Source organism: Bufo gargarizans, chromosome 1 (assembly GCF_014858855.1).
Source record: "Bufo gargarizans isolate SCDJY-AF-19 chromosome 1, ASM1485885v1, whole genome shotgun sequence".
NCBI lineage: Eukaryota > Metazoa > Chordata > Amphibia > Anura > Bufonidae > Bufo > Bufo gargarizans.
This window is the reverse complement of record NC_058080.1, coordinates 511,002,464-511,029,863: the sequence shown is the minus strand read 5'-3', so window position 1 is coordinate 511,029,863 and position 27,400 is coordinate 511,002,464. Positions and strand designations below refer to the sequence as shown.

At 45.7% G+C, this 27,400-nt stretch overlaps 1 protein-coding gene across 1 annotated transcript in view; it reads right to left on the bottom strand.

Annotated features, from left to right (window-relative positions):
* Positions 1-27,017, bottom strand: part of MED13L (mediator complex subunit 13L) — a 155,867-nt gene extending 128,850 nt beyond the window's left edge. The window contains exon 1 of the mRNA XM_044275306.1: positions 25,715-27,017. Within this exon, the coding sequence (XP_044131241.1) occupies positions 25,715-25,786 (72 nt within the window). The 5' untranslated portion in view covers positions 25,787-27,017. The remainder of the gene's footprint in view (positions 1-25,714) is intronic.
* Positions 27,018-27,400: the final 383 nt, after the last annotated feature.

The following is a 27,400-nucleotide window of genomic DNA, read 5'->3' as shown; positions in this document are numbered from 1 at the left end:
ATCAGGCAAAAGAGAAAACCGCAGCATGCTATGGTTTTATCGCCGGGGAAAAAACTGAAAAGACTTGCCTGAATGCTGACATTTTTTCCCATAGGAACGTATTAGTGCCAGAAAAAAAAAAAGGTGAAAAGAAATAAATGTCGGATGACTCCAGCATTTCAATGCATTTTCTTAACTGATCAGGATCCTGATAAGTTTTACTAATGAAATCAATTGGCATACGTTTTGCCGGATCGCTCTGCCGCAAGTGTGAAAGTAGCCTTGGAAAGCATTTTTTTCACTATTTTTTTTCTAACACAGAAGGAAATGGAAGGGAGTGTCTAAAAATGCAAATAACACCAAAACGATAATATATGCCAGCAGCAAAAAAAATATGTCCCGCATTTGTCTGCTTGCAGATTTAAAAACTGCATTTCCAGCATTTTCTTTTTTTCCATAGATCTGGTGATGGTGGTTTAGGTTTTTTATTTCAGAGGGAAACAAACAAGTGCTGAAAAAACTCCAAAACATGTGCGTGAAACCACTTTTATCTGGAGTATATAAATGTACTAGTACACAGATGTGAGGCTAATAACTCCCCATTTATTGCTCGGCCAACTATTCATAAATATGGAGTTTCAACATAATGGGGGAAATTACTCAAAACTAGGCGCAAGGCAAAAGTGACTTAAGGTCCCTTTAGCAGGGACGATTCAGCAGTCGATCATCGGGAGGGAAGAATTCCCTCCTAACAATCGCCTGCTCGTTGGTGGAGAAGACCGCTGCTATTACATCTCCTCCACAGTTCGGAGAGGAGCAATCGCTAATGCCAATACTCTTCCACATACAGACTCGTTTGGCAGCAGCAGATACTGGTTAGGCTACTTTCACACCTGCGTTGGGTGCAGATCCGTCTGGTATCTGCACAGACTGATCCGCACCTATAATGCAAACGCTTGTATCCGTTCAGAACGGATCAGTTTGCATTGCCATGAACTTTTTTTTTTTTTTACTTCCATTGAGTCAATGTCAAGTCAATGGGAGGCGAATCAGTTTTCAATTGCACCATATTGTGTCAGTAAAAACGGATCCGTCCCCATTGACTTACATTGCAAGTCAGGACGGATCCGTTTGGCTCAGTTTCATCAGGCGGACACCAAAACGCTGCAAGCAGCGTTTTAGTGTCCGCCTCCAGAGCAGAATGGAGGCTGAACGGAGCCAAACTGATGCATTCTTAATGGATCCTTATCCATTCATAATGCATTGGGGCTGAACTGATACTATTTGGGCCGCTTGTGAGAGCCCTGAAACGGATCTCACAGGCGGACCCAGAAACGCCAGTGTGAAAGTAGCCTTACACAGCCAGATCTGCTGCCGACAATTTTTGTATCCGCACAAATTAACCAAAGGAACACTCTTTCGGATCCTATAGAGGTAGCGATTAACCTTGTTTGGCGCACTTGCAGCAAAATGTTGATGTTTTTGGTCAAGCAGCATGTACAAGTGTATTAAATGGTTTTGAGGTGTTTCACCTGTAAAAGACACATGGCCAAAAGTGTACTGCAAAATGGCAGCAATATGGCCACCCTTCCTGTCACATTTACAAAAACGGCCAAAACAGAATACGTCCATAACCATACAAGTAAGGGCTCATGCACACAACAGTATTTTGCGTTCAGTATACTGGCCGTTTTTTTAGTTCAGTATGCGGAACATATACTGAACCATTCATTTCAATGGTTCAGCAAAAAATATTGAAGTGTCTCCGTGTGCATTCCGTTTCAGTATTTCCATGCCGTGAAAAGATAGAACATGTCCTATTCTCGTCCGCAAATTACGGTGCTTGGCTCCATTCAAGTCAATGGGGCCACAAAGAAAAAACGGAACACATACGGAAATGCATCTGCATCACTTCCGTTTTTGCTGAACCATCTATTAAAAATGTTATGCCTAGCCTAATTTTTTCTATGTAATTACTGTATATGGCACACGGAAAAACGGAAAGTAAACTGAAACACAACGGAAACAAAAAAACGGAACAACGGATCCATAAAAAACGGACCGCAAAACACTGAAAAAGCAATACTGTTGTGTGCATGAGCCCTAAAAGGATGAGTTCCTTGTCGCAGTCAATTTTCTGAGAAGGCTTTTTGGATTGTCGGACTGGAATACACGGATTGAGATTGGTTCCACACTGTGGAGCATCACTGAGCACTTATTCTAGGTAATTAGGCGAAGCCTAAAGGGAACCTGTCACCAGGATTTTATGTATAGAGCTGGGGACATGGGTTGCTGGATGGCCGCTAGCACATCCGCAATACCCAGTCCCCATAGCTCTGTGTGTTTTTATTGTGTAAAAAAAAAAAAAAAAATTGATACATATGCAAATTAACCTGAGATGAGTCCTGTACGTGAGATGAGTCAGGGATAGGACTCATCTCAGGTTAATTTGCTTATGTGTCAAATAGTTGTTGTTTTTTTACACAATAAAAGCACACAGAGCTATGGGAACTGGATATTGCGGATGTGCTAGCGGCCATCCAGCAACCCATGTCCTCAGCTCTATACACAAAATCCTGGTGACAGGTTCCCTTTAAAGGCTACGGACACTTTTGGTCACTTTATTTTTATTTCTTCATCAATTATCGTATGTAATAAATTAAAGACATGTTCCAATTAACTGTTTATAAAGATTGTGCGCCATTGGATTTCTACAGCGTACATGTAAGCACATACATAGGAGACCACAGTATCCCATTCAATGTCAATTCCGTCAGGTGGGCTTTCTGATCCTCCCTCTCCTGAACAGTCTGATCAAGTCAATCAGATCTCCCCTTCTCTGATACCACTTCTGGCTCCGTTTGCCTCCGTTGTGAAATCCATGTGCTGTGCCTCCCTGGGCCAGCACATGCCCAGTATTCTTCCAGCTCTGACTTACTGACCATGTGCGAGCCAGCATGGCGCATGCACAGGATTTCGCTGCCGCTTATAGTTTAGGAAATTAGTGAGAATGTCAGTAAGGCTGGGTTCACACCTGAGCGTTGCGCAAACGCGCATTTAACGCGCGTTTTTATCGCGCATTTTTATGCGCGTTTTTTGTAATAGTAAACGCGCGTTTGACGCTCGTTTGTGTGATTGACTACAGTGTCCTATGGCCACAAACGCGCGTCAAACGCCCCAAAGTCGCTCATGTACTTTTTTGAGCGTCGGGCGTTTTACAGCGCGATCGTACGCGCTGTAAAACGCCCAGGTGTGAACCATTCCCATAGGGAATCATTGGTTTCTCCTTGTTGAGCGTTTTACAGCGCGTAGGAACGCGCTGTAAAACGCTCAGGTGTGAACCCAGCCTAAAGGCTGAACGGGCAGTGTGGAGCAGCGTTTACACAGGAAAGCAGGAACACATGCCAAGCTGGGCACTCAGGACACTTGGCAGCTCATTTGCATGAACAATAAGCAAAAGTTTTCTTCTCAGCAATAAGCAGCCAGATAAATGTCTGGATGTGCACTACATGGCAATAGGCAAATATTACCTGAAACTCCTTTTAAAAATGTAGGTTTATTTAAAAGGGCAGATTTGGAGATAGCCGAGTACAGCGCTCACCTATCTCCAGAATTCCCTTAGAAATAAATGGAGTGGCTACGCGCAAGTGCAACCCGCTGCTCAGTTCACCTAGGAGGTGGGGGGGCATGTTCCCCCTCCCGTGTTCTCATGATCAATTGGGGTCCCAGTGGCAGGACCCACCAATCTTATAGTTATCCCTTTAATGACAGCGTTGCAGAGCCACAAAATGAATAGTCCACATTCACACTGCCTCAACAGGAAGTACCACTGTACGGAAAAGTGGATGCACAACCATGCTGGGTGATCACTATCCAGGATGAGCCCCATGGCCTATTTCCTACGACCAAAACGGAAAGTGGGTGATAGCGTCTGTCAGACCCGGGGTGGGCCTGCAGAATGGGAGAAGCGAGGCACCAGTAGGAAGGTGGATGTGCGACACTAGCTCAAACACGGATAACCGCAAGGTGATCAATGATTTCTGATCTACAGCTCTGGCCCCATTACACAAAGTAATCCTCCTTACTGGCATAAGTCTCCTTACTTGCATATTGGGGTAGGTATGTTCACGGAGTCTTATATATATATATATATATATATATATATATATATATTTATTAACTGATACAGAATCCCTGTGGTAGTAAGGATGAATTTTTCACATTTTTTTAAATGTGGTTTTTGCATGCTTTTTTACCGTGCTCATTTTAATGGAACCTGTCGATTCCACTTCATTCTTTTTAAAAGAGAGAGAGAGAAAAAGAGAGAGAGAGAAAAGAGAGAGAGAGAGAAAAGAGAGAGAGAGAGAAAAGAGAGAGAGACAAAGAGAGAGAGAGAAAAACAGAGATAGTCAGCGCAGCAGACAAAGACGAGAGAAATGAGAAAAAGAGAGAAAGACCCAGAGAAATAGCGCAGAGAACAGAGACTAGACGATCTCAACTGAGAGCCCACCTATGCAGCAACAAAGAAAAAAAAAGAAAGAGAGAAAGAAGAAGAGAAGAGGAAAAGAGAAGCCAAAAGAAGGAAAAAGAAGAAGAAAGAGAGAGAAAGAAGAGAAGAGAGAAGAGAGAGAGAGAGAAGAGAAGAAGAGAGAAAGAGAGAAAGAGAGAGAGAGAGAAATCGAGAGAAAGGAACAGAAGGAAGAAAAAAAGAGAAAATAGAGAAAAGGAAAGAGAGAAAGAGAGAGAAAAGAGAAAAGAAGAAACGAGACAGAAGAAGAGGAAAAGAGACGAGAGAAACGAGAGAAAGAGAAAGAGAGAACGGGAAAGAGAAAGAGGAAAAGAGAAAGAGAAAAAGAAAGAGAAAAGAAAAGAGAAAAAGAGAAAGAAGAAAGAGAGAAAGAGAAAGGAGAAAAGAAAGAGAGAAAGAGAGAAGCACCATATGAATTACTAAGTTGTTTCAGCGTTGAATTCAGTAAAGGCTACTTTCACACTGGCGTTTTGAATTCCATTTGTGAGATCCTTTTCAGGGATCTTACAAACTGTTCAATATGGACCAGTTCAGCCCCAATGTATTCTGAATGGATAAGGATCCATTCAGAATGCATCAGTTTGGCTCCGTTCCATCTCCCTTTTGCTTTGGAGGCGGACACCAAAAAGCTGCCTGCAGCCAAACGGATCCGTCCTGACTTACAGTGCAAGTCAATGGGGGCGGATCCGTTTTCACTGACACCATATGGTGCAATTGAAAACGGATGCGTCCCGCATTGACTTTCAATGCAAGTCAGGACGGATCAGTTTTGACTTTGTTCTTCATAATGCAAACGGATCCATTCTGAACGGATACAATCATTTGCATTATAGGAGCGGATCCGTCTGTGCAGATACCAGACGGATCCGCACCTAACGCAGGTGTGGAAGTAGTCTAAGATGTATTGTAAGTGTTATCTGCATGGTTTTCAGGCGTGGAATCTACACCAAAATCTATCCCCCCAAAAAGTCCCCCTAGGATGTTCACAAGGAATTTATGCGCTTCTGACTTTTTGATCCCATCGGTTTTCAAAAGGAACTCTGGATGCGAATCCGAAGCAGAATCTACCGCAGGAAGGGCAAGTCTCTTTTTCACAATGCAGTTTTTAAATCTGCAAGCAGACAAAAAAAAAAGAGCAATATGAATTCACCACTGAAAGCAATGGGGGGTGGGGGGTCTGCATGTGTTTTTGGCGCACATCTTTGGAGTGGAATTTGTGCCAAAAAAGAGTCATGTGAACATACCTGTCTCCACACACTGCACCGCCAAACAAAGCATACTCCGCTAGATGGAAGATTGGGTGGCCAGAGTGGATTTTATAGTCACCATGGCGACCAGGATTTATCCAGCCTTGCATTAGTAACTGATATGAAAACATTTGATCAAAAGCATGGCTAAAAAATATATAGAAAATAACACTCCTGTCTTATTTTAAAGAGGTATTCCGGTTTTAATTTGATTACAATAGGATGTCGAACAATTGGCTGATTTACAGCCATTTAAAATTGTATTATATCCATGCATTTGCCTCTCCCTAAAGAAAAAAATATATTAATGGTACAGATCCTTTTAGTCCTGTAAAATGCATCAGTAGGAGAGATGGATATGACTAGACCCAGCATCTAACTGCTGAATAGTAGTGTACTGAGGGGATGGACGTACACAGTGTTACTACCGTCGGTGTAGAAGCAGATCTCTGTGTGCCCCGTTTGTTTTACTCATACTAAACATTTATCAACAACATGACATCACTTAGAGACAGGCAGGCATTTTACAGAACACTACAGACAGACACACAATGATGTAGTTACTGCGATAACCACCAGAAAAATCAGGATTCCATTTACCGATCACATGAATGTGTTCTGTGTGCTGACCATGTAATGCTGCTTACTGTATGTCAGGTGTAAAGCGCGTCTCATGACTGATGTCATGTTTCCGTTGGGCTATGGATGCATTACACAGGTATGATACATGGGCTATACTATTCTTCTGCATATAGGGGTCAACTACTTTAAATAAAAAAGGTATCCATGCAGAATTTTAAATACATGTATATTAGACAATTATATGATTTTTGAATAAAAACCAGAGTACCCCTTTAAAGGGGTTGTCTCACTTCAGTAAGTGGCATTTATCATGTAAAGAAAGTTACAAGGCACTTACTAATGTATTGTGATTGTCCATTTTCCCTCCTTTGGTGGCTGGATTTATTTTTCTATCACATTTTACACTGCTCGTTTCCATGGTTACAGACCACCCTGCAATCCATCAGTGGTGGTCGTGCTTGCACAATATAGGAAAAAGCTCTAGCCTATGTGCGCTCCCATGGTGCCGGCCACCACTGATGGATTGCAGGGTGGTCTGTAACCATGGAAATGAGAAATGTATAATATGATGGAAAAATGAATCCAACCAGCAAAGGAAGCAATATGGACAATCACAATACATTAGTAAGTGCCTTGTATTAACTTTCTCTACATGATGAATGCCACTTGCTGAGGCGAGACAACCGATCTCATAGGTATGCTGAGGTTTTGTCAAATTCTATGAATTTGACAAAAACAAATTTTTACCAGGTTCCTGTGGATGTCATGCCTGGGACTATTTGTGCCTGTGAACATGCTCTATTTTCTCAAGTGTGAAAGTACCCTAAAAAGTAGGTTCTCACAGGGCCCCCCCACACACACCGGCCCTGTGAGAACCTACTTTTTAGGGTTTCACACTTGAGTTAAAGTTTTCCGGTATTGATTTCCGTCCTAGGGGCTCAATACTGGAAAAGAACGGATTAGTTTTATCCTTATGCATTCTGAATGGAGCGCAATCCAGTCAGTATGCATCAGGACGTCTTTAGTTCAGTCCTTTTACGGTATTTGGACGGAGAAAATGGCAAAGCATGCGGAACACATTGAAATGTATTAATGCCGCATCCGGAATGAAGTGCTCTGGAAAAACGGATCCAGATTCCCGGTCTGCGCATGCAATTAAAATCTGTGAAAAAAATAAATACCGGATTCATTTTCCTGGATGACACTGGAGAGACGGATCTGGTATTTCAATGCATTTGTCAGGCGGATCCAGATCAGGAAACAAATGCTATCCATTTGCATATGGATTTCCGGATCCGGCAGGCAGTTTCGGCGACAGAACTGCCTGCCGGAATCCTCTAACGCAAGTGTGAAAGTACCCTTAAAGGAGTTGTCCCATGAAACAGATTCTACATTTTTCAAAAAAGCACCTGGATCTGATAAATTTAATTTACCGTTACAGAAGTTAATTAAAAATGTAGTATAGCCAGTGAGTTATTCACTAAAATCCATCTATATGGCGCCACCTGCTGTTTTGTTCCTTTCCTTATTTCTACGCCCACCTGGCTGATGTAGTCACACATACTCAGTTCCTTCCTTCAATTGCCACTAGTCATATCTACTGTTAGAAGCTGTGACAGTTACAGGGAGATAGCCGTGCCAGGGAGAAAGGACACACCCCTCCCAGCCGTGCCAGGGAGAAAGGACACACCCCTCCCAGCCGTGATAGGAAGAGACCTGAACCAGAAAGGACAAATCCCTGAACATCCAGCAGAACAATTGGAGCAATGAATGGGGAGGTCTCTGGATTCATGTGAGGTACAGGGCTGGTTCTGGCTTTCTTAGAGAGAGATTGCAATGTACTATATGATGTCTGGTTTCCATTTGTTACATTAAAGAGGTTTTCATAGATTTTTTTTTACTGATTGCCTATCCTCAGGACCTCTCTCATGGGGAGCATAACAACTGGCTCATAACTTTGTTCATCCCCGATTTCAAATATAAGGATGAGAAAACTTCTGCTTCAAGTTTAGCGTACAAGGTTCGGGTTATCTAAGAATTCCGTTACCAGGGACCGTAAGTTAGGATATAAATTCTTAGATAACCTGAACCTTGTACGCCGAACTTGAAGCACAGGTTCGCTCATCCTTATTCAAATATAATAAATATTGGGAGATATTAAACGATGCTTTGAAATATTATCTGAATCTAGAATAAGCACTTTGTGCGCTTTAAAAAAAAAAAAAAAAAAAGGGAATTTCCACGCCTTGTGCTATAAACGCAAACTACTGTCATTGGCATTTGCAATCAGAGCTTAAAGAGGTTTTCCGAGATCAGTTTTATTTTGCCCAAGGTGGTGGTGGGGGAGGGGAGGGAGACTTGAATGAAAAGTTAAAATAATGAAATCCTCCTTCCTCACCTGATGAACTCCACTATTTCAGCGCCTCATCTCTAGTGGTCCCAACCGGTCTTTCTTCACCATGCTCCAGCGATACCAGTAGCAATCTTCCCAAGTGAACGCTGCAACCAATCACCAGTGACTGGCTGCAGTGGTCATGTGGGTGGGAAGGCCATACCCACTGCTGCAGCACAGTAAACAGAAAATGGCAGGCAGCAGTAGCAGCGCTGGAATGGAGGGCATTCATCAGTTCAGTAATGGATCTTTTATTATTTTACTGCATTTTATTACAATCCCAACTACTTTTTATCCGATTTCAAACAACCACTTTAAAATTCAGCAAAAACGTAAAAACAAGAACACATTACACACAAGGCAAGAGGACGACAGCGGAAAGAAAAGACACTGAATAGTGAATAGAAGGTTTTCTATTAAATGTAAAGCAACTGTCAGGAACAGTAGAAAAATCTCAGCTGCAAAGGCCAACTGTTAGAAAAGCCACAGGGGACGCGTCCTATCACATGCTTCCTGAATCAGCAGCTCTGGTGGACATGTGCACTACACCGACTCATCAGAAGACCCTGACAGTACACAGCACCCACACATAAAAGCAAACCTTCACGACAAGATTAATGAGGGGATTTTTTTTAAAGTCAGTTTTGCAGGAGATTGCGATGTGATGATGCTCACTTAATTTACCAGATGTTGCATGACGTTTTATACATTTAGTGCATCTTTAAAGGGATTGTGCAGCCGGTCATCGATATTTGATCGGTGCAGGTCTGACTCTCTGAAGCGAGGGGGCGCTAGTGCAAACACCACTACCTCTTCAAGGAAGTCTCGGCAGCGCAGTGTAATAACAAGAGCTTGTTTCATTTACGTGAATATGGCGAGTACTTGTAATTACGCTATGCCACCGCTGCACAGGAAAAAACGCACAGTGTAATGAAGAGGAAGCAGGGCTCGTACAAGCGGCGCCTCCTCTATAAACAGAACACCCCCCAATCAGATACTGATGACCTGTCCTTAGGAGAAGTGTAAAACTTTAGTTTTCGGCCTTGCTTTCTATACCACCCATATACTAAAATAAGATTGCCTTTTTTGTAACTTTTTAACCCCCTAACAGACCAGCAAATGTTTGTTTTTTCTCTATTCCGCTCTGCATTTCAGCAGCCATAAAAAAAAAAAATATTATTTCATTGACCTGGCTGTCTGAGGCCTTGTTTTATACAGGAGAGATTTTTATTATTTTTTGGCCTTGTTCGGGTGAATATATAAGCTTCAGTGTCATTTATATATTTTTCTGCAGAAATAGAGAGAGAGGAAAAAAACAATTTTTGGCAGATCTGCGGTCTGCAAAATGGACACAGCCATGTGAATGGCCTTTTAACAGCATAGTCTTATAAGACCCGGCAGCCTGTTCCATAAAGGTCGGCTGTTGGCCGGACAAAAACCATGCAGCAGTATTTGTCTGGCCGAAACTCGCCACTTATGCCAGAAAGCAGGCGGATTACCGCTAGATCCCATTATAGTCAATGGGCATCCAGACGATCCCAGCACTATCCAGTTATGCTGGTACGGTTAACTCCATTATGGACCGCAGCAATCTAATGGTTAAAAGGCAGGAATTCAGCTTCCTCTGACCCCAGCTATGAAGCAGGAGCCTGCGCCTGGATCCAGAGCTTTTAGGGTACTTTCACACTGTCGGATTCGTCCTTCAGCTATTTCGCCGTGCCGCAGGACCGCCGCTCCGACCCCATTGACTATAATGGGGACGGGGTGGAGCTCCGGCACAGTACAGCAGTTCGCGGTGAGAGGCCGCCCGACTAAAAAGTCAGAAATGCAGGACCTTTAGTCCGGCGGCCTTTCGCCGTGCACTGCAGTGTTGCGCCGGAGCTCAGCCCCCGTCCCCATTATAGTCAATGGGGACGGAGCAGCGGTCCGGCGATATAGCGGAAGGACGGATCCGACATGCTGTTCACCATTGCATGTAGGGCTGCAACGATTAATCGATGTAATCGATTATATTCGATAACTGGATTCGTTGTCGACGAATCCAGTTATCGAATAATCGCCGATTCGTTGCTATTCGGGCGGGCGGGCGGTCGCTGCATCTTTATTTTACCTTTTTACAATGACGCTCCCGCTCCTGTAACAGCCAGGCAGAGCGGACGGCGGCGTAACGTCACTCACGTGACACGCCTGCTCCGCCTCCTTCATTCATGAAGTGGGCGGAGCGGGCGCGTCACGTGATTGAGTGACGTTACGCCGCCGTCCGCTCTGCCTGGCTGTTACAGGAGCGGGAGCGTCATTGTAAAAAGGTAAAATAAAGATGCAAGCATCGGGGCCGGGGCTGTTAGGGGGTAGGGGGAAGGGGGGATCTGTCTATGGCACTGCTATGGGAAGGGGGGTCTGTGTATAGCACTGCTATGGGGAGGAGGGGGGGTCTGTGTATGGCACTGCTATGGGAAGGGGGGATCTGTCTATGGCACTGCTATGGGGAGGGGGGGGTCTGTGTATAGCACTGCTATGGGGAGGAGGGGGGGTCTGTCTATGGCACTGCTATGGGAAGGGGGGATCTGTCTATGGCACTGCTATGGGGAGGGGGGGGTCTGTGTATAGCACTGCTATGGGGAGGAGGGGGGGTCTGTGTATGGCACTGCTATGGGAAGGGGGATCTGTGCACTGTTATGCCCATAACAGTGCACATATCCCCCTCTCCATAACTACGCCGTCCACAGATCCCCCATAAGTGTCGTCCACAGATCCCCCATAAGTGTCGTCCACAGATCCCCCATAAGTGTCGTCCACAGATCCCCCATAAGTGTCGTCCACAGATCCCCCATAAGTGTCGTCCACAGATCCCCCATAAGTGTCGTCCACAGATCCCCCATAAGTGTCGTCCACAGATCCCCCATAAGTGTCGTCCACAGATCCCCCATAAGTGTCGTCCACAGATCCCCCATAAGTGTCGTCCACAGATCCCCCATAAGTGTCGTCCACAGATCCCCCATAAGTGTCGTCCACAGATCCCCCATAAGTGTCGTCCACAGATCCCCCATAAGTGTCGTCCACAGATCCCCCATAAGTGTCGTCCACAGATCCCCCATAAGTGTCGTCCACAGATCCCCCATAAGTGTCGTCCACAGATCCCCCATAAGTGTCGTCCACAGATCCCCCATAAGTGTCGTCCACAGATCCCCCATAAGTGTCGTCCACAGATCCCCCATAAGTGTCGTCCACAGATCCCCCATAAGTGTCGTCCACAGATCCCCCATAAGTGTCGTCCACAGATCCCCCATAATAGTGTCGTCCACAGATCCCCCATAATAGTGTCGTCCACAGATCCCCCATAATAGTGTCGTCCACAGATCCCCCATAATAGTGTCGTCCACAGATCCCCCATAATAGTGTCGTCCACAGATCCCCCATAATAGTGTCGTCCACAGATCCCCCATAATAGTGTCGTCCACAATTTGTTTTAATATGGCCTTTGAACATAATTTTTCAAGTAAGATCATATAAACCTCTCTGTTTTGTAATTTTGTCGTTTTTCCCGATTAATCGATTAATCGTAGAGATTAATCGGCAACTAATCGATTATTCAAATAATCGTTAGCTGCAGCCCTAATTGCATGTCAGGCTTTTTAGTCCGGCGGCTTTCGTCGTGCACTGCAGTGTTGCGCCGGAGCTCCGCCCCCATTATAGTCAATGGGGACGGAGCAGCGGTCCGGCGATATAGCGGAAGGACGGATCCGACAAGGTGAACAGCCTGTCGGATCCGTCATGGCGCAAGTGTGAAAGTAGCCTTAGCGACAGCGCAGAAGAACCCTTGTTTACTTCAGGGACGCCAAAAGATGCTGCTGAAAACTGAGGTCCTGATGCGCCCACGGCGTTAAGGGGTTAAAAAAGCCACAGTTGATAAGGCAGGATTTATATGGCGACATGTGAAGCAACATTGCATTTAACAGCCAACACTGTCACAATGTGACACGACCGTAGCAGAAACAGCTCACAAGTGACCGTCATCATAGCCCACAATGCTAGTCACATGCAACTTGCTTGCAAATATTCGCCGGATTTGGCAGCGTTTTTGCATCTGAAGCAATAGTTCATACATACAAGCAATGGTCGGAGTGGCTGCATTAACTTTAATAATCTCTAAGAGCTCACAGGGAGAAGAGGTGAAGACATGGCAGATAAAACTGAAGGGGGCACTGGCAGAATCACACGCCATCACCTTCCCACAGGGTCCGTTGTCCTCCGTTCTAGGGGACAAATGAAGATATTCCAGCACCGCTCACTATAAGGACAGAGTTGCTTTTTTATCACTAAGGCCCTCACCTAGTACACATTGACAGGCCCCTTGCAGCCGAGCGTGTCCGTATGCATTGCAAATACGTTCAGTGAAAAATGCGCAATTTCGCTAACAAAGCCATTCAGTATTGTCTGCGATCGCGTTCAGTTGATCCGTTTTTATTGCGCGGGTGCAATGCGATTTAATGCGTTTTGCACGCGCGGGAAAAAAACCTGAAGGTATACAAACATCTCTTCGCAACCATCCGTGAAAAACGCATCGCATCTGCACTTGCTTGCGGATGCAATGCACTTTTCATGCAGCCCCATTCACTTCATGCTGCGATTTTCACGCAACGCACAAGTAATGCACGAAAACCAACGCACATGTACACAGCCTCATTGAAATGAATGGGTCCGGATTCCGTGCTGGCGCAATGCGTTCGCATCAAGCATTGCACCAGCGCGGAATACTCGCTCGTGTAAAAGGAGCCCAAGTATACAGCTTCAGTGTAAAATCCTGGAAATGGCTATAAAGGAGTGCTGCCAGAGGACAACCTCACTGATAAATGCAGCGAGGAGTCATATTTTGGCTAGGACTACCTCCATGCTGGACAGACTACTACCTCCATACTGGACAGTTTACTCTGGTCCCATCAATGACTACAGTGCCTGCGGCCTGAGGGGCACATTACACCTTGCCTGCAGACAGTATGTGAAGAAAAGCCCTGGCAGATGGCTGATAGTAGCGCCGGCTGCGTTTTACATGTGGTCACGTTATTGCCTGATGAAGGGCTCGTTAGACCGAAACGTTGCGACTTTTGTACCACTGTGCCTGGCTGAAAGGAAATACAAATTCACCGATCATCATCATTACCGTTGGAGTGCTGTCTAAATCTATATGATACATACAGTTCTTGAGGTGGAGCTAAAGAACAAAACCCGGACGTGCACCCACTTTTGCCAGATTTATGCTAAAAGATTTGAAACCACATCCTATATTGCCATCTATCTCTACCCTCACTAATACCTCCAGAAAGATATTTAAAGGGATGGTGCACTAATTTCCAGACCTCTCAGACTGGCAGGACCCACGTTGGTAATCATACTTATCTGATCCATGGCATTGGGTCCTGACAAGTTCACTTCCAGGACTATGCTGCTGGTCTCGGGTCACTCCTTGTAAACTCCCTGTTTGATGCCACTGCAGCCAATCACTGGCCACTGTTCCCTTTGGATCATGTCAAGTGAAATAAAGGGAGCAGATCACCAATGCCAAAAAGAAAGGCGTTTTGATTTGCACCAAATATTAGGGATCGACCGATTATCAGATTTACTGATATTATCGGCCGATATTGAGGATTTTGAACGCTATCGGCATCTATTTTGCCGATATTCCGATAACGTATGGGGATTGGGGAACACAGATCGCGCTGCTGACAGTGCTCTCCGTGTTCCCCTTAGCAGCACAGGAGAGAAGGAAGCAGTGTCTCCTCCCCCTGTGCTGCTGCTGCCGCCGCCAATGTGAGGACAGGGGACAAGAGGAGGGGAGGAGCTATGGCCACTGCGCCACCAATGAAGCTTAATCTCTCATTTATTCATATACAGGAGGCGGGAGCTGGCTGCAGTATCACACAGCCGGCTCCCGACCTCTATGAGCTGTAGCTGCGATCTGCGGTAGTTAACCCCTCAGGTGCCGCGGATCGCAGCTACAGCTCATAGAGGTCGGGAGCCTGCTATGTGATACTGCAGCCAGCTCCCGCCTCCTGTATATGAATGAATTAGAGATTAAGCTTAAATAGTGGCGCAGTGCCCCCCCCCCCCCCCCCCAAGCCCAGTATTAAAAACATTGGTGGCGCAGTGCGCCCCACCCCAGTATTAAAAACATTGGTGGCGCAGTGCGCCCCCCCCCACAGGATCCCCTGTCCCCTGCTCCTCCGATCGGAGCCCCAGCAGTGTAATGCTGGGGCTCCGATCGGTTACCATGGCAGCCAGGACGCTATTGAAGCCCTGGCTGCCATGATGAGCTCCATGCTTCTGTGTGCACAAAGCACAGAGCAGCAGGGACAGTGTGAGCTCCTATTCACCCTGATGGAGATCTATCAGGGTGAATAGGACAAGGGTTCTAGTCCCTAAGGAGGATAAAAGTTAGTAAAAATAAAAAAAGTTACAAAAATAAAACCCCAAAATATTAAGTATAAATGAAAAAGAAAGATTTACAAAAAAAATAATAATACACATTAACAATAAACATTAATTTTCAGCAGATTTGTGGGAATTTTTATTTTTTTTCAAAAATGAAAATTCCCAGAACATCGGTATAAATTATCGGCTATCGGCCTGAAAGTTCATAAATTATCGGTATCGGCCCTACAAAATCAATATCGGTCAATCCCTACCAAATATATAAACTGTTTTCTCCATAATTTTCACCATAAAGAACACATCACGCCAAAAACGAGTTATAAACGTCAAAGTACGTGGAGCTACCAAATTGGCACATATTACCCCTCATTTATCATCCTCTTAGGCCTCATGCACACGACCGTTGTGTGCATCCGTGGCCGTTGTGCCGTTTTTTTCACTGACCCATTGACTTTCAACGGGTCCGTGGGAAAAAAAATAAAAATAAAAAATAAATCGGAAAATGCACTGTTTGGCCGCCGCAGCCGTGATCCGTGTTTCCTGGCCGTGAAAAAAATATGACTTGTCCTATTTTTTTCACGGCCAACGGTTCACGGACCCATTCAAGTCAATGGGTCCATGAAAAATCACGGATGCACACAAGATTGTCATCCGTGTCCGTTTTTTCCTATCATTTCAATGGCAAACTTGACTTAGATTTTTTTTTCTTCTCATTTTTCATGTCCGTGGATCCTCCAAAAAACAAGGAAGACCCACGGACGAAAAAACGGTCACGGATCACGGACCTATGGAACCCGTTTTTGCGAACCTTAAAAAAAAAAAAAAAAAAAAACGGTTGTGTGCATAAGGCCTTATTGGCAGAAAACGCTTCAATGGCTGCGGTCAATTAAGCCAGCTAATGTGGTGTTTTGTGTAAAAAGTCGCATTTATGGCAGAAAGATGTGACTTTATCAAAAAGTCGCATTTATGAAAAGAAAAAGCAAGTCGCCATGGGAACAAGTGATAAATGAGCCAAAACTACAAGGTTTTGTTACATATTCAAACAAAACCATAACAAAAATGTCCGAGACATAAAGTTGCAATTTACCACAGGAAATATAGCAGATATGCAAGTGTGGTCTGGCAGGATTGCCTGAAATGGGGCATTTCAGTGCTATTGGCATTAAATTGTCACAAATTAAGAGAAATAGGTGGATAATCAAGTTTATATATTTTTTTTTAAATGTCATTTTAAAAAAGGCGAGCACCTTTTGATGTATGAGGTGAAACAAATCACTGCTTTCGATTTGTAATGTTATTTTTTTTTTTGCGTTAATTATTTTATGGTAAAATAGTATAGTGCAGAGACCGCTGTAGACAGTATAGGGCTGCAGGGTCTCAACCTGTTGCACATGTACCCAAGGGGTAAGCAGGACTGCCCTAGACTCCAGGAACGTTTCACTGCTGGTTGCTAGGGCCTCTCGATATTCAACTGTATCACAGTCTTCACACAAACCGCGGCACAGCATCACAGCCAGCATGGAGGGCAATACCAGGCATTTCTTCTACTGGCACACATAGTACTTTACTACTATTGGCAACACTATAAAAAGGGGCATTAGTACTACTGGGGGCACTCTAAGCGGACATTTTTTTCTACTGGCACATATCATGGGTGCTTTATTACCAATGGTGGCACTGTAATGGGGCATTAGTACTACTGGGGCACATTAGGGGGGTCTTTATGTTACATTCAGCGGCATTATAAGGGGGCATTTTTTTTCTACTGGGACACATTATGGGTTCTTTATTACTACAGTGGCATTAGTACTACTGGGTGCAGTACAGACAGGTATTATTACTTATAGGGCTTCTGGGCACTGGCACTATGGTGGCCATGATTACTACTGGGGCCACTATAAGGGGGAATATTTACTACTGGGGCACACTGTGGGGGCTTTAATACTACTGCAGTGTATTATAATGGGCTTCATAACTAATGAAGGGCAGTTTGATGGGCTTTATTACAACCGAGGAACTACAGGGGAATTTTATTACTGGGAGGCATCATTGTGCACTTTTATTACTACTGGGGCACTATGAGGAACATGTTATGGGCACCATTGGGGAATTTTTACTTTTGGGGCACAATGGCAGACATTATTACTATTGGGGCATTTTAGGGGCACTATTAGTACTAAGGGCACTCTGGGAGAGAATGAGCACTATTGGTGGGACCTTTGGAACCACTATTACTATGGGGTCACCCTGGCACAGTATCAGCTTACCACAATTATTTTTGAGGGACACTTGACTGTTTACAGCACTCACCGATTATTTGCTAGGTGCAATTATTTTTGAGGGCACTGTGGCAATAAATTACTAAAGGAGGCACGGTCTGTCTAGTATTGGGAAGCACATAATTGGGGGTGGCAGGATGGGGTGTTGAGAAGCTGGTGAAGTTGGTGGAAAAATAGGAACCTGAGAAGTCTATGTGACAATCCCTGCAGAGATGAAACATGGCTGAAAGAAGTCAGCATGGTGTTCTGCATGTAACAGGTATGTAATGAAGTGTTCTCCTGTATGTTTGGTATTGTAGAATGGCAATTTAAAAAATAAAACTCATCCCCCACAGGCCCTAATGTAGCATCTGTCATTTAGACAGGAAGATAAGTGCTGCATGCTGTACTATTCTTTGTAAAATCTGAAGGAACTGCTTAGAACAGCCCATGACAGTAGCGCAATAAGTGCCTTTTTTTTTTTTTTTTTTTTTTTTTTTTTTAAAGGGTTTCTGTCACCACACTTTTCACTATTAAACATGTGCAAATGTCACCTGAATTTAACTCTGCTATTCTTTTTTTTTCTCAGTGTGCCCCCGTTTTTGTGCAATTATAACTTGTATAATATGCTAATTAGCCTCTAGGAGCGGGGGGACATTACACCTGCTCCTAGATGCTCCATTCGCCCACCGCTTTCCACTCTCTTCTACTCGCGCCTGCAACGTATTCGGTACAGGTGCAGTGAGGAAGCCTTGAATGGCACGGCGCAGGCGCGAGATTTCCCCGGCAGACAGGGCCGGCAAGCGGAGACAAACGATGGCCTGGCCCTGTCAATCAAGAGTAGAAGAGAGTGGAAAGAGGTGGGCGAACGAAGCCTCTAAGAGCTGGTGCAGTGCAATCCCCCCCCCCCCCCCTTCCACACACACACACACACACACACCACTAGAGGCTAATTAGCATATAAAAAAAGTTTTAATTGCACAAAAACGGGGGCAAGTTTAATAGTGAAGAGTGTGGTGACAAACCCTTAAACATTTATCAATGTTCGTCTCCTTGGGAGTACTCGGTTCGAACTTCTTGTCACTACGGGTTACTAGGAGTGAAAAGGTTGAGAACTACTGCCATGGCTACTTTCACGCTCACCTTTTGGCTTTCCATTTGCAAGATCCGTTCAGGGCTCTCACAAGCAGCCCAAAACGGATCATTTTTACCCTAATGCATTCTGAATGGGTAAGGATCCGCTCAGAATGCATCAGTTTGCCTCCGAATCAAAACTGAGCCAAACAATAGAAAACAGATCCATCCCCATTGACTTTCAATGTTGTTCAAGACAGATCCGTCATGGCTATAGAAGACATAATACAACCGGATCCGTTCATGATGGATGCATGTGGTGGTATTATTGTAAGGGAAGCGTTTTGACGGATCCACAAAAAACACTAGTGTGAAAGTAGCCATAGACAACAGGATGATGAAAGGACTAGGCAGGTGGGCATTTACTTAGAACAGCCTTACCAACCCAGATCCTCCTATAGAAAGAAAGGGCAGAGATGTAGACACAGAATGGAGGCAACACACCAAGAACGTGTCACACAGACAGCTTGTACTGACAATCGCTCAGCAGCAAGTGACACATGGCAACACAGACAGGATCTGCTAATGAGAGAAGAGAAATGTGACAACTGCAGCGTCTACCACACGAGATGACATCACAGACGCTGGAAGGCAGCTGCTACAATGGCAGTCCTATACACATACATAATACCAGTGATATACACATACAGTGGCAATCAAAATTAGAGAACACACAATTTCCAAAATGCCAAGGCCATAGTGTAGCCCTGTGTGAACATGTAGTAAACATGAGTAAAATAGCAGTATTTTAAGATTTCATAAATTGAATTTCTTCTAAAGCACAGAATAAAAATGTAAATGAGAACAAAAAAAGAACACTGATCAAAATTAGAGAACACTTTCAGATACCTGCAAGTTATTGGTGTTAATCTGGCAACTGGTGCTAATTTCCTTAATGATCTGACAACCCCTTTATAACTGGCAGCCTAACTTTCCAGTTTTCAACAACTTTGTCAAAATGGCGTGCCGTTCCAAAGTGACTGAAACCCTCCGGCAGCAGGTTGTCCAGATGAAGGCCAAATGGGTGACCCTATCAAGCCATAGCAAGAGAAGTTGGTTGTTCCAAGTCTGTGATTTCTAGAATATTGCATCTTTACAACATCACAAACTCATTTAAGTGCCCCAGGAAGGCTGGTCGCCCTCGAAAGACAAATGCAAGAGAGGACAGAATAATGCGGAGAATCTCCATGGGTAATCGTTTCAACCCATAAGGATCCGTCTCGTCATACAGGGTCTCCACGTTTAGGAGCATTAGGACTGAAAGCCCACTCTGCCGTGACCAAACCTCTCATTAGCAGAAAGAATCAAAAGGCTAGAGGAGCATGTTGTGTGGACAGAGGAGAAGTGCTCCAGAGTTTATTTTAGTGATGAAAACAAGTTTAATTTATTTGGGTCTGATGGGATACATTAAGTCCGTCAACAAACTGGGGAAAGACTGAACCCAAAGTGTGTAAAGTCAGTGAGAGGTGGAGGAGGAGGTGTCATGGTTTGAGGAATGTTTTCTGCAGCAGGAGTTGGACCTCATACAGCTACATGGCCGAGTGAATGCAAGTGTGTATCAGGACCTTCTTCAACAACACGTGGTTCCTTCCTTGCGTTCATCACTCAGCCAGCCAGGAATTGTCATGCAGGACAATGCCCCCCTGTCACACAGCAAAACGGGTAAAGGAGTTCCTTGAAACTGAAAACATTGAAACAATGAAATGGTCAACCCAGAGTCCTGATCTAAACCCAATAGAAAACCTCTGGAGAATCCTTGGTGACAAAGTTATGGTCACTAAACCCACACCGGTCACAGAACTATTAGAGACTGGAAGAAGAGTGGACCAAAATCCCACCAGAGCAGAGCAGTGTGAGGACTAGTGATGTTCTGTGGCCGCAGATGTGCTGAAGTCATTCAAAGCAAGGGCCTGTACACTTCTACTGATTGGGGACTGGTGTAACCTCCAGAATCGTTCTCTGTGCTACAGTCATTGCTGTTCTCCAATTATGATCATCACGTTTTTTGAAAAATAAAGGTTTTATGTTGATATACATTGGTTATTTTGGAAAACACTGTTCTAATGGCATGGTGTACCCCTTACAAAAAATCCTTCAAATGATGATCAATGTAGATTACATTATTTCTGAAAAAAAACAAGTCTCCTTAGGCTACTTTCACGCTCGCGTTTGGTGCGGATCCGTCATGGATCTGCACAGACTGATCCGTTCAGATAATACGACCATCTGCATCCGCTCAGAGCGGATCCGTTTGTATTGTCTTTTACATAGCCAAGACAGATCCGTCTTGAACACCATTGAAAGTCAATGGAGGACGGATCAGTTTTCTATTGTGCCATATTGTGTCAGTGAAAATGGAGCCGTCCCCATTGACTTACATTATGTGCCAGGACGGATCCGATTGGCTCGGTTTCATCAGACGGACACCAAAAAACTGCAGGCAGTGTTTTGGGGTCCGCCTCCAAAGCGGAATGGTGACTGAATGGAGGCAAACTGATGCATTCTGAGCGGATCCTTACCCATTCAGAATGCATTAGGGCTTTGGCGCTTATTAAAGCCCCTCTCTAGCTTGTGGGGGGGTCTTTCTCATTTGCGATATACGCTTAAGCCCTGCTAAATGTAATGTACTACCTTTAACACAAGATCTCTGTCCTTACCTTTATGCAATGTTTAAGCCTTGTACATCACGGGTTTGCATACCATTGTCTGTAATACTTTTACATGTTTATAAATCAATAAAAAGATTTTTAAAAGAAAGAATGCATTAGGGCAAAACTGAACCCTTTTGGACCGCTTGTGAGAGCCCTGAACGGATCTGAACACAAAACAGAAGGCGTAAATGTACCCTCCAGGACATCAGCCAATGTGACTGAGCAGCCTGAGAACTTCCACAGACATACATAGAAAATAACCCCTAAAAAAATGTGGCATTAGTAGGCCATTTCCAGGCGCGGTGTCACCTGGTTGTAAGGTGTAACCCACACGGAACGATTTTTGTCATCTCTTACACTCCAGGAATGAGGAGATGGGGTATTTCATCTGGCTCCCATCGCACATAAGACTATTAGCCTGTTAGACTGGCTAACAAATGGGATACCTGATGAGATCTCCCTGCTTAAAGGGGTTGTCCGGGTTACAAATACTGGGGACCTATGCTCAGGACAGGACATCAATAATAGATTCAAGAACACAGGCGATATTCAGCTAGTAGACAAAAAAAGGCGCACCATAGGGTAGTACCGTACAGACAGGTAAATATTGGGTACCAAAATGGAGGCTCCCCTTGAATGGTTGCGCTCACATTAGGCACAACTCTAGTGAAGGCTCGTCAAGATGCGAGCTGGAATTCCAGATGGCGGTTGGTCTGCAGCCATGGATGGGGGTCTTCTTAACAGGGATGCCTGGATTCCCTAAAAAGATAACAGATCACCAAGGATTATCCCTCGGCACAAGTAACCAACCGAAGATCCAGTGGAATGCAGTCTTCACCTGCTGAAGGAGAGATAATCCCTGAAACGCGTTGTGTATCTGCTTAATAAATACTTCAAGCTACAATCCACTGGATCTTCAGCTGGTTACTTGCACCGTAGGATAATCCTCTGTGATCAATAATAGATTGTCCTGGTTCTGACTCCCAGCACCCCTGCCGATCGCACTGGTGCGAGCGCTGCTTCCTCTTCAATGTCTACCTGCAGTTTCCTCCCCCATTCACTTGAACAGGATAAACAGTTGTAATCACACAGTACTGCCGCTGCAAAGACAGGTCAATGTCTGGAGTCCAGACAACCCCTTTAAAGAGTACCTGTCAGCAGATGAACCCTAGTACAGCAGGCATACTGCCTGGTAGAGTTGATCCTGCAGGTTTAAATGATACCCAGTTGTCGCATTCCTGGGCCGGGCCTAGGCTGTCCAGTGTAGGCCACACCACCTTAGGGCACTGAAGCCCTCACTGGCATGAACAGTAAGGGCCCACACACACACACACACAAAGAATTTGGCGCTGGCGTTAATAAAAAAAAAAAAAAGCAAAGTGCAAACATTTAGTTTTTTGCACACAGTGTTTCTTACTGCTACTGTTTTCTTTATGCCTTAATTCTCCTAAGGATACATGCACACGCAAAATGCAGATGACATCTGTGTGACATCTGTTGAAACGGACAGCACGCATTTTTTTTGTGGACCCATTAAAATGAATGGGTCAACATCCTGTCCGCAAAAAAAAAACGGAACGGACAAAAAAATAAGTTTGTGTACATGAGGCCTAAGGGTCCATTCACACGTCCGTAAGTGTTTTGCGGATCCGCAAAACCTGGACATCTGCAATGTGCGATCCGCAATTTGCGGACCGCACATCACAGACACTATAATAGAAAATGCCTTTTCTGGTCTGCAATTGCAGACCAGAATAGGACATGTTCTATTTTTTTCAGGAACAAAATTGCGGATCCCGAAAAAACGGATGCGGATCCAGGAAATGTGGATTTAAAAAACTAAAATAATGAAAAGAGAGAAGAAAAAAAAAAAAAAAAAAAAACAACAACAGGAGTCAAACAATGCGTGTACTGCGTTTCACCTTCAGGTAACATCTGGAACAAAAAAAAAAAAAAAAAAAAACCCCCACACACACACACCTAAAACACAAAGGTGCAGAAAAAAAGCCAGAAAAAACTTAGAGGAAATTAAAGGTGGTTTGAAGTCACAGACACAAAGGGGGTATGGCGACACGTGACAATGTATATCAATGCGATAGTAGCAAAAAGATCCGACTTGGATGAAGCAGCATGTCACATAGAGACGCCATTGAAATTCTTTATGTGAAATGTCGAAAAACAAGCCAGACCCTCTCTTTTTTGGATTTTTACATGTATATCGTTTCGTTCCCCTCTTCAGATCGGAGCTCAGTTCTCTAAAGGACCTTCTTGGGGGGGGGGGGGGGGGTCATGCTCAGATATGCTCTTGTAGGTCAGTGTCGGGATATCCGTCTAATATAGGAGGTATAAACAGCAGAGTACTCAGAACACACAAGTCAAAACGCTGCAAATGTCTAGACATACTAGTCACGGGGCTACTGGGGTTCACATCAGGTAACTGAAAGGGAACAGTCTCCCAAACATCACCACGACAGACACAGGGCAGTTTATAAACCAGGCAGGCTCAAGACAACGTAAAAACGCTGACTAATGTAAAACCGACGAGTGACTAAGAAGCTTCCTACAACCATGAGCCCGGTATCATGGAAAGCAGGGTGACAACCAACACACCCTCCATTACAGCTCCGACTACCTAGTTACGCAGTGATCCACCAGATGTGACATCCTGCAGTGCAGGAAAGCTGGGGGATGACAGTCATGCAACATACTGAGCGTCCTCATGTGGCTTTGTGGTCACCACAGATATTCATCTGCACTACTGCCATGTAGACCACCTTGCATAGTTTCTCCCAACATGATAAAATAACACAAGCACTAACACTCACCGCTCTGGCATCTGTGGTAGCTGTAGTGAGGACGTCCCATCGACCACTGCAGCCGATCACCGCAGAAACCAGTGACTGGCCGCAGTGGTCACTTGAGCAGACACATGTGTCATCACCACAGCCACATAAACAAAGACAGGCATCGATGCTGAAGGGGGGAGTATTGGCTTTTATCATACTGCCTGCCTTTAGTCAAATACTTTATGAAATGGGAGAGTCCCTTTATGTTATGGTTCTTTTCCATCAACTACTGATGAGTTTTTATTTTACAGTAAAAAGCACCTCAATTCCCTGCAATTACCGCACTGAACAGTTACTCATGAAAAGCTCTGCAGACATATTAATCGCACAAGGACTTGTCATAAAAGAAAGACATCCAGTGAGAAATCTGACGCCAGGGATGGGGGCAGCTGCTGTGAAACTACAACCCCCAGCAAGCACACTAGCTCAGCTGTTCTTATAACTACCATAGCGGTGAGGAGGAGAATTCTGGGAGTTGTAGTTTCTGAACGGCTGGAGTGCTGATCGCTGCAACAAGGCTGTATCCGTTCTGCAGATAAGCAAACCACGGACACTAGCCATGTGCGTTCTGCACATCCAACCTTATGTTAAAAACGCAAAACAGGACACGTTCTATCACTTTGGCATGACGGCGAAACAGACATAGTGACAGTGTGCTGTCCACCATTAAATGAATGGATCCACAAAAAAGTCATGTCCAAGGGGCCCAAGAAAGGACAAATCCAGCCTGTGGACCACACACACACACACACACACACACACACACATCTTTATTACAGATGGTCCTGCCATTGTCAGTGCCAGAAATAGAGGGACCACATAGGCTACCTGCACAGGTGCGGGTTTAGGCCTCATGCACACGACTGTTTGGGTCCACATCCGAGCTGCAGTTTTTGCGGCTCGGATGCAGAGCCATTCACTTCAATGGGGCCGCAAAAGATGCGAACAGCACTCCGTGTGCTGTCCGCATCTGTTGCTCTGTTCCATGGTCCGCAAAGAAATATATAACATGTCCTATTCTTGTCCGTTGTGCGGACAAGAAAAAGCAGTTATATCAATGGCAGAACGCACACGGAGGCCATCCGTGTTTTTCAAGACACGTGTGCATGAGGCCTTACAATCAGAATTTCCACGCGGACTTCTCTGCGTCTCCGCACCAAATCTACGCGTTACTTGCTTCCGATTTGTCCCGATTTCACCCTTCGCATCACAAAAAGGTAAAATCTGCACTGAAAATCCACGAAAACAAGTGACAAGCTGCAGATTTTGAAATCTGCTAAATCTACGCAAAGTGCGCGAGATTTGGCAAGTCTCATTCACTTTGCGGATCCCGTATCACGCTGGGGTTTTTCAGCAACGTGTGCAGGTACCCTCAGATTCCTTTTTACACTGGCGAACTGTCTGGGGTGCACGGCCATCCGCGCCATCAGTAGTCTAAGCAATAAACATAACCAGCAGATATACACCATGGGTGGCACAAGTGGGAGGCCCCAACTTTCACCTCCATATGCCTAATACATGGAAAGAAGTGCAGCATGAACCCCCTTAATGACTGGAGATCTAAACTTCTAGGCCAGCACTGGCAGATGCCCATCATGGTTCTGGGCACCATCTACTTCCCACACACAACCAGGGTGGCACCTGACAGGACACACAGACACTGAGCATTACCAGTGAGAAGAGGTTAGAGTGACAGTCCTCCAGGCTCGCCCCGTTGGCTGCCCAGTTCGCCGCCGCAGTCATGATCCTCCAGGTGCCTGGCTACCAGAGCTGGGCATGTCTGAGAGCTAAAATCCTGGATCCGAACCGAAAGAGGGCCGGCTGCAGACCAGGCCCGGGCCTAGAGGGGGGCACGGGGATGACGAATCACAGAGGCCGGCGGGATACAACCATGTCCTAGGCAGGGCCGGCCCGGATGAAAGAGTCCCGAGGAGAACAGCTCCAATGAGCCCGGACTGGGCCGATAATCCGGCGCGGTGAAATGAGTCACCCGTGTGGGGGAGGGGCGGCCTGAAGCCGTGGGATGTGAGAGGAAGAGGAGGGGAAGGAAGCGCAGCGGCCTCCCCCCGCTTCTCAGGGAATGTAATGCCAGTACGGGGAGGCTAAGCGGAGGCTGCGCGATGCCAGGGCGCCGGGCTCTCAGACAGCGGAGCGCCAGCCGCGGGCCCCGGTGTAGCCGCTCACTCCCCGCCACAGGCTAGACAGTCAGGCCACATCCGCTCAGTCACACAGGGGGGCTCCGCTCCTCTCAGCCAGGGCAGGCGGCGGGAGACACACACAGAAATCAAGGACTGAGGGGGGGAGACCGCCCCGTGTCACAGTAGGAGGCCTCAGGGGCCTAGTCCAGCAGCGTCCTCAATCAGAGCCAGCAGACCCGGGCCTTCCTGTGGGACCTGTGCTCGGCCCGCCTCCCCGGGGGGCTCGGTGGATAGCTCGGCTCCTGGTCTCTCCCGCCGTTCGTCTCTCTCTCTCACACACACTGACCAGAGCTTCGCCTCTCTGACAGCAGCAATGGCGTCCGGCCGCGACAACACGGACTCTGGTTGGCCGAGAGCGTTCACGTGACGGGGCGGCGAAGTTGGAGAGGGGGGGAGATCCAAGCTCCCGCTGTGTCTCACAGGCCTCACGCCTGTGTGTCCCTTGCGGCGCCGCCAGAGGTCGCTGTGTGCATGGGAATCCTTAGCGCCCAATTGGAGGCTATTAATAATAGTATTGTCAGCGGCGCTATTGTTGTGGAATCAGTGCTAATATTAATGGTGTCATCAAAGTGAGCGATGCCGGCCTGCGCGGCCATAGGAGCCCCCCTGCCCTATTGTGTGGCGGGAGCAGAGGCGCACAATGGGAGCGCGCCATTCATGAAGAGAAGTGCGACATTCCAGGCGCGCCTGCCTCCGTGTAGTAGTCATGTATGACAGGGCTGCCAATGGCAGTAAATATAGGTGCTTGAGCTGCCCTCCGCTGCCAGGTCACTGCCCCACCAGCCCGCCTATATATACACTGTGGCAGTTAGGGTTACCAGCTTTCCCTACAGAAAAAAAATAACTTTGGCCAAGTTTCTGAGTAAAAAGAAGGCGTTATTTGACACCCAGCAGTTTTGCGCCTTTTTTTAAAATGACACAAATGTTTTCCTGTCATTTTTACTATAAAATGCAGCCAGAGAAGATGTGGCGGCCTCATGTGTGACCAGTGTAATGGAGAAGCAAATAACCAAAGCCAGGGAAATCCATCCTCTCCACTGCTGCCCCTGAACCATTAAGCCCCATGCAGGAGCCCAGTTTGCCCTGGTTTGTTTGGTAAAACGAATTCAAGCAATCCATTACGGCGACCGCTTCATGCACACGACTGAATGGCCTCTTT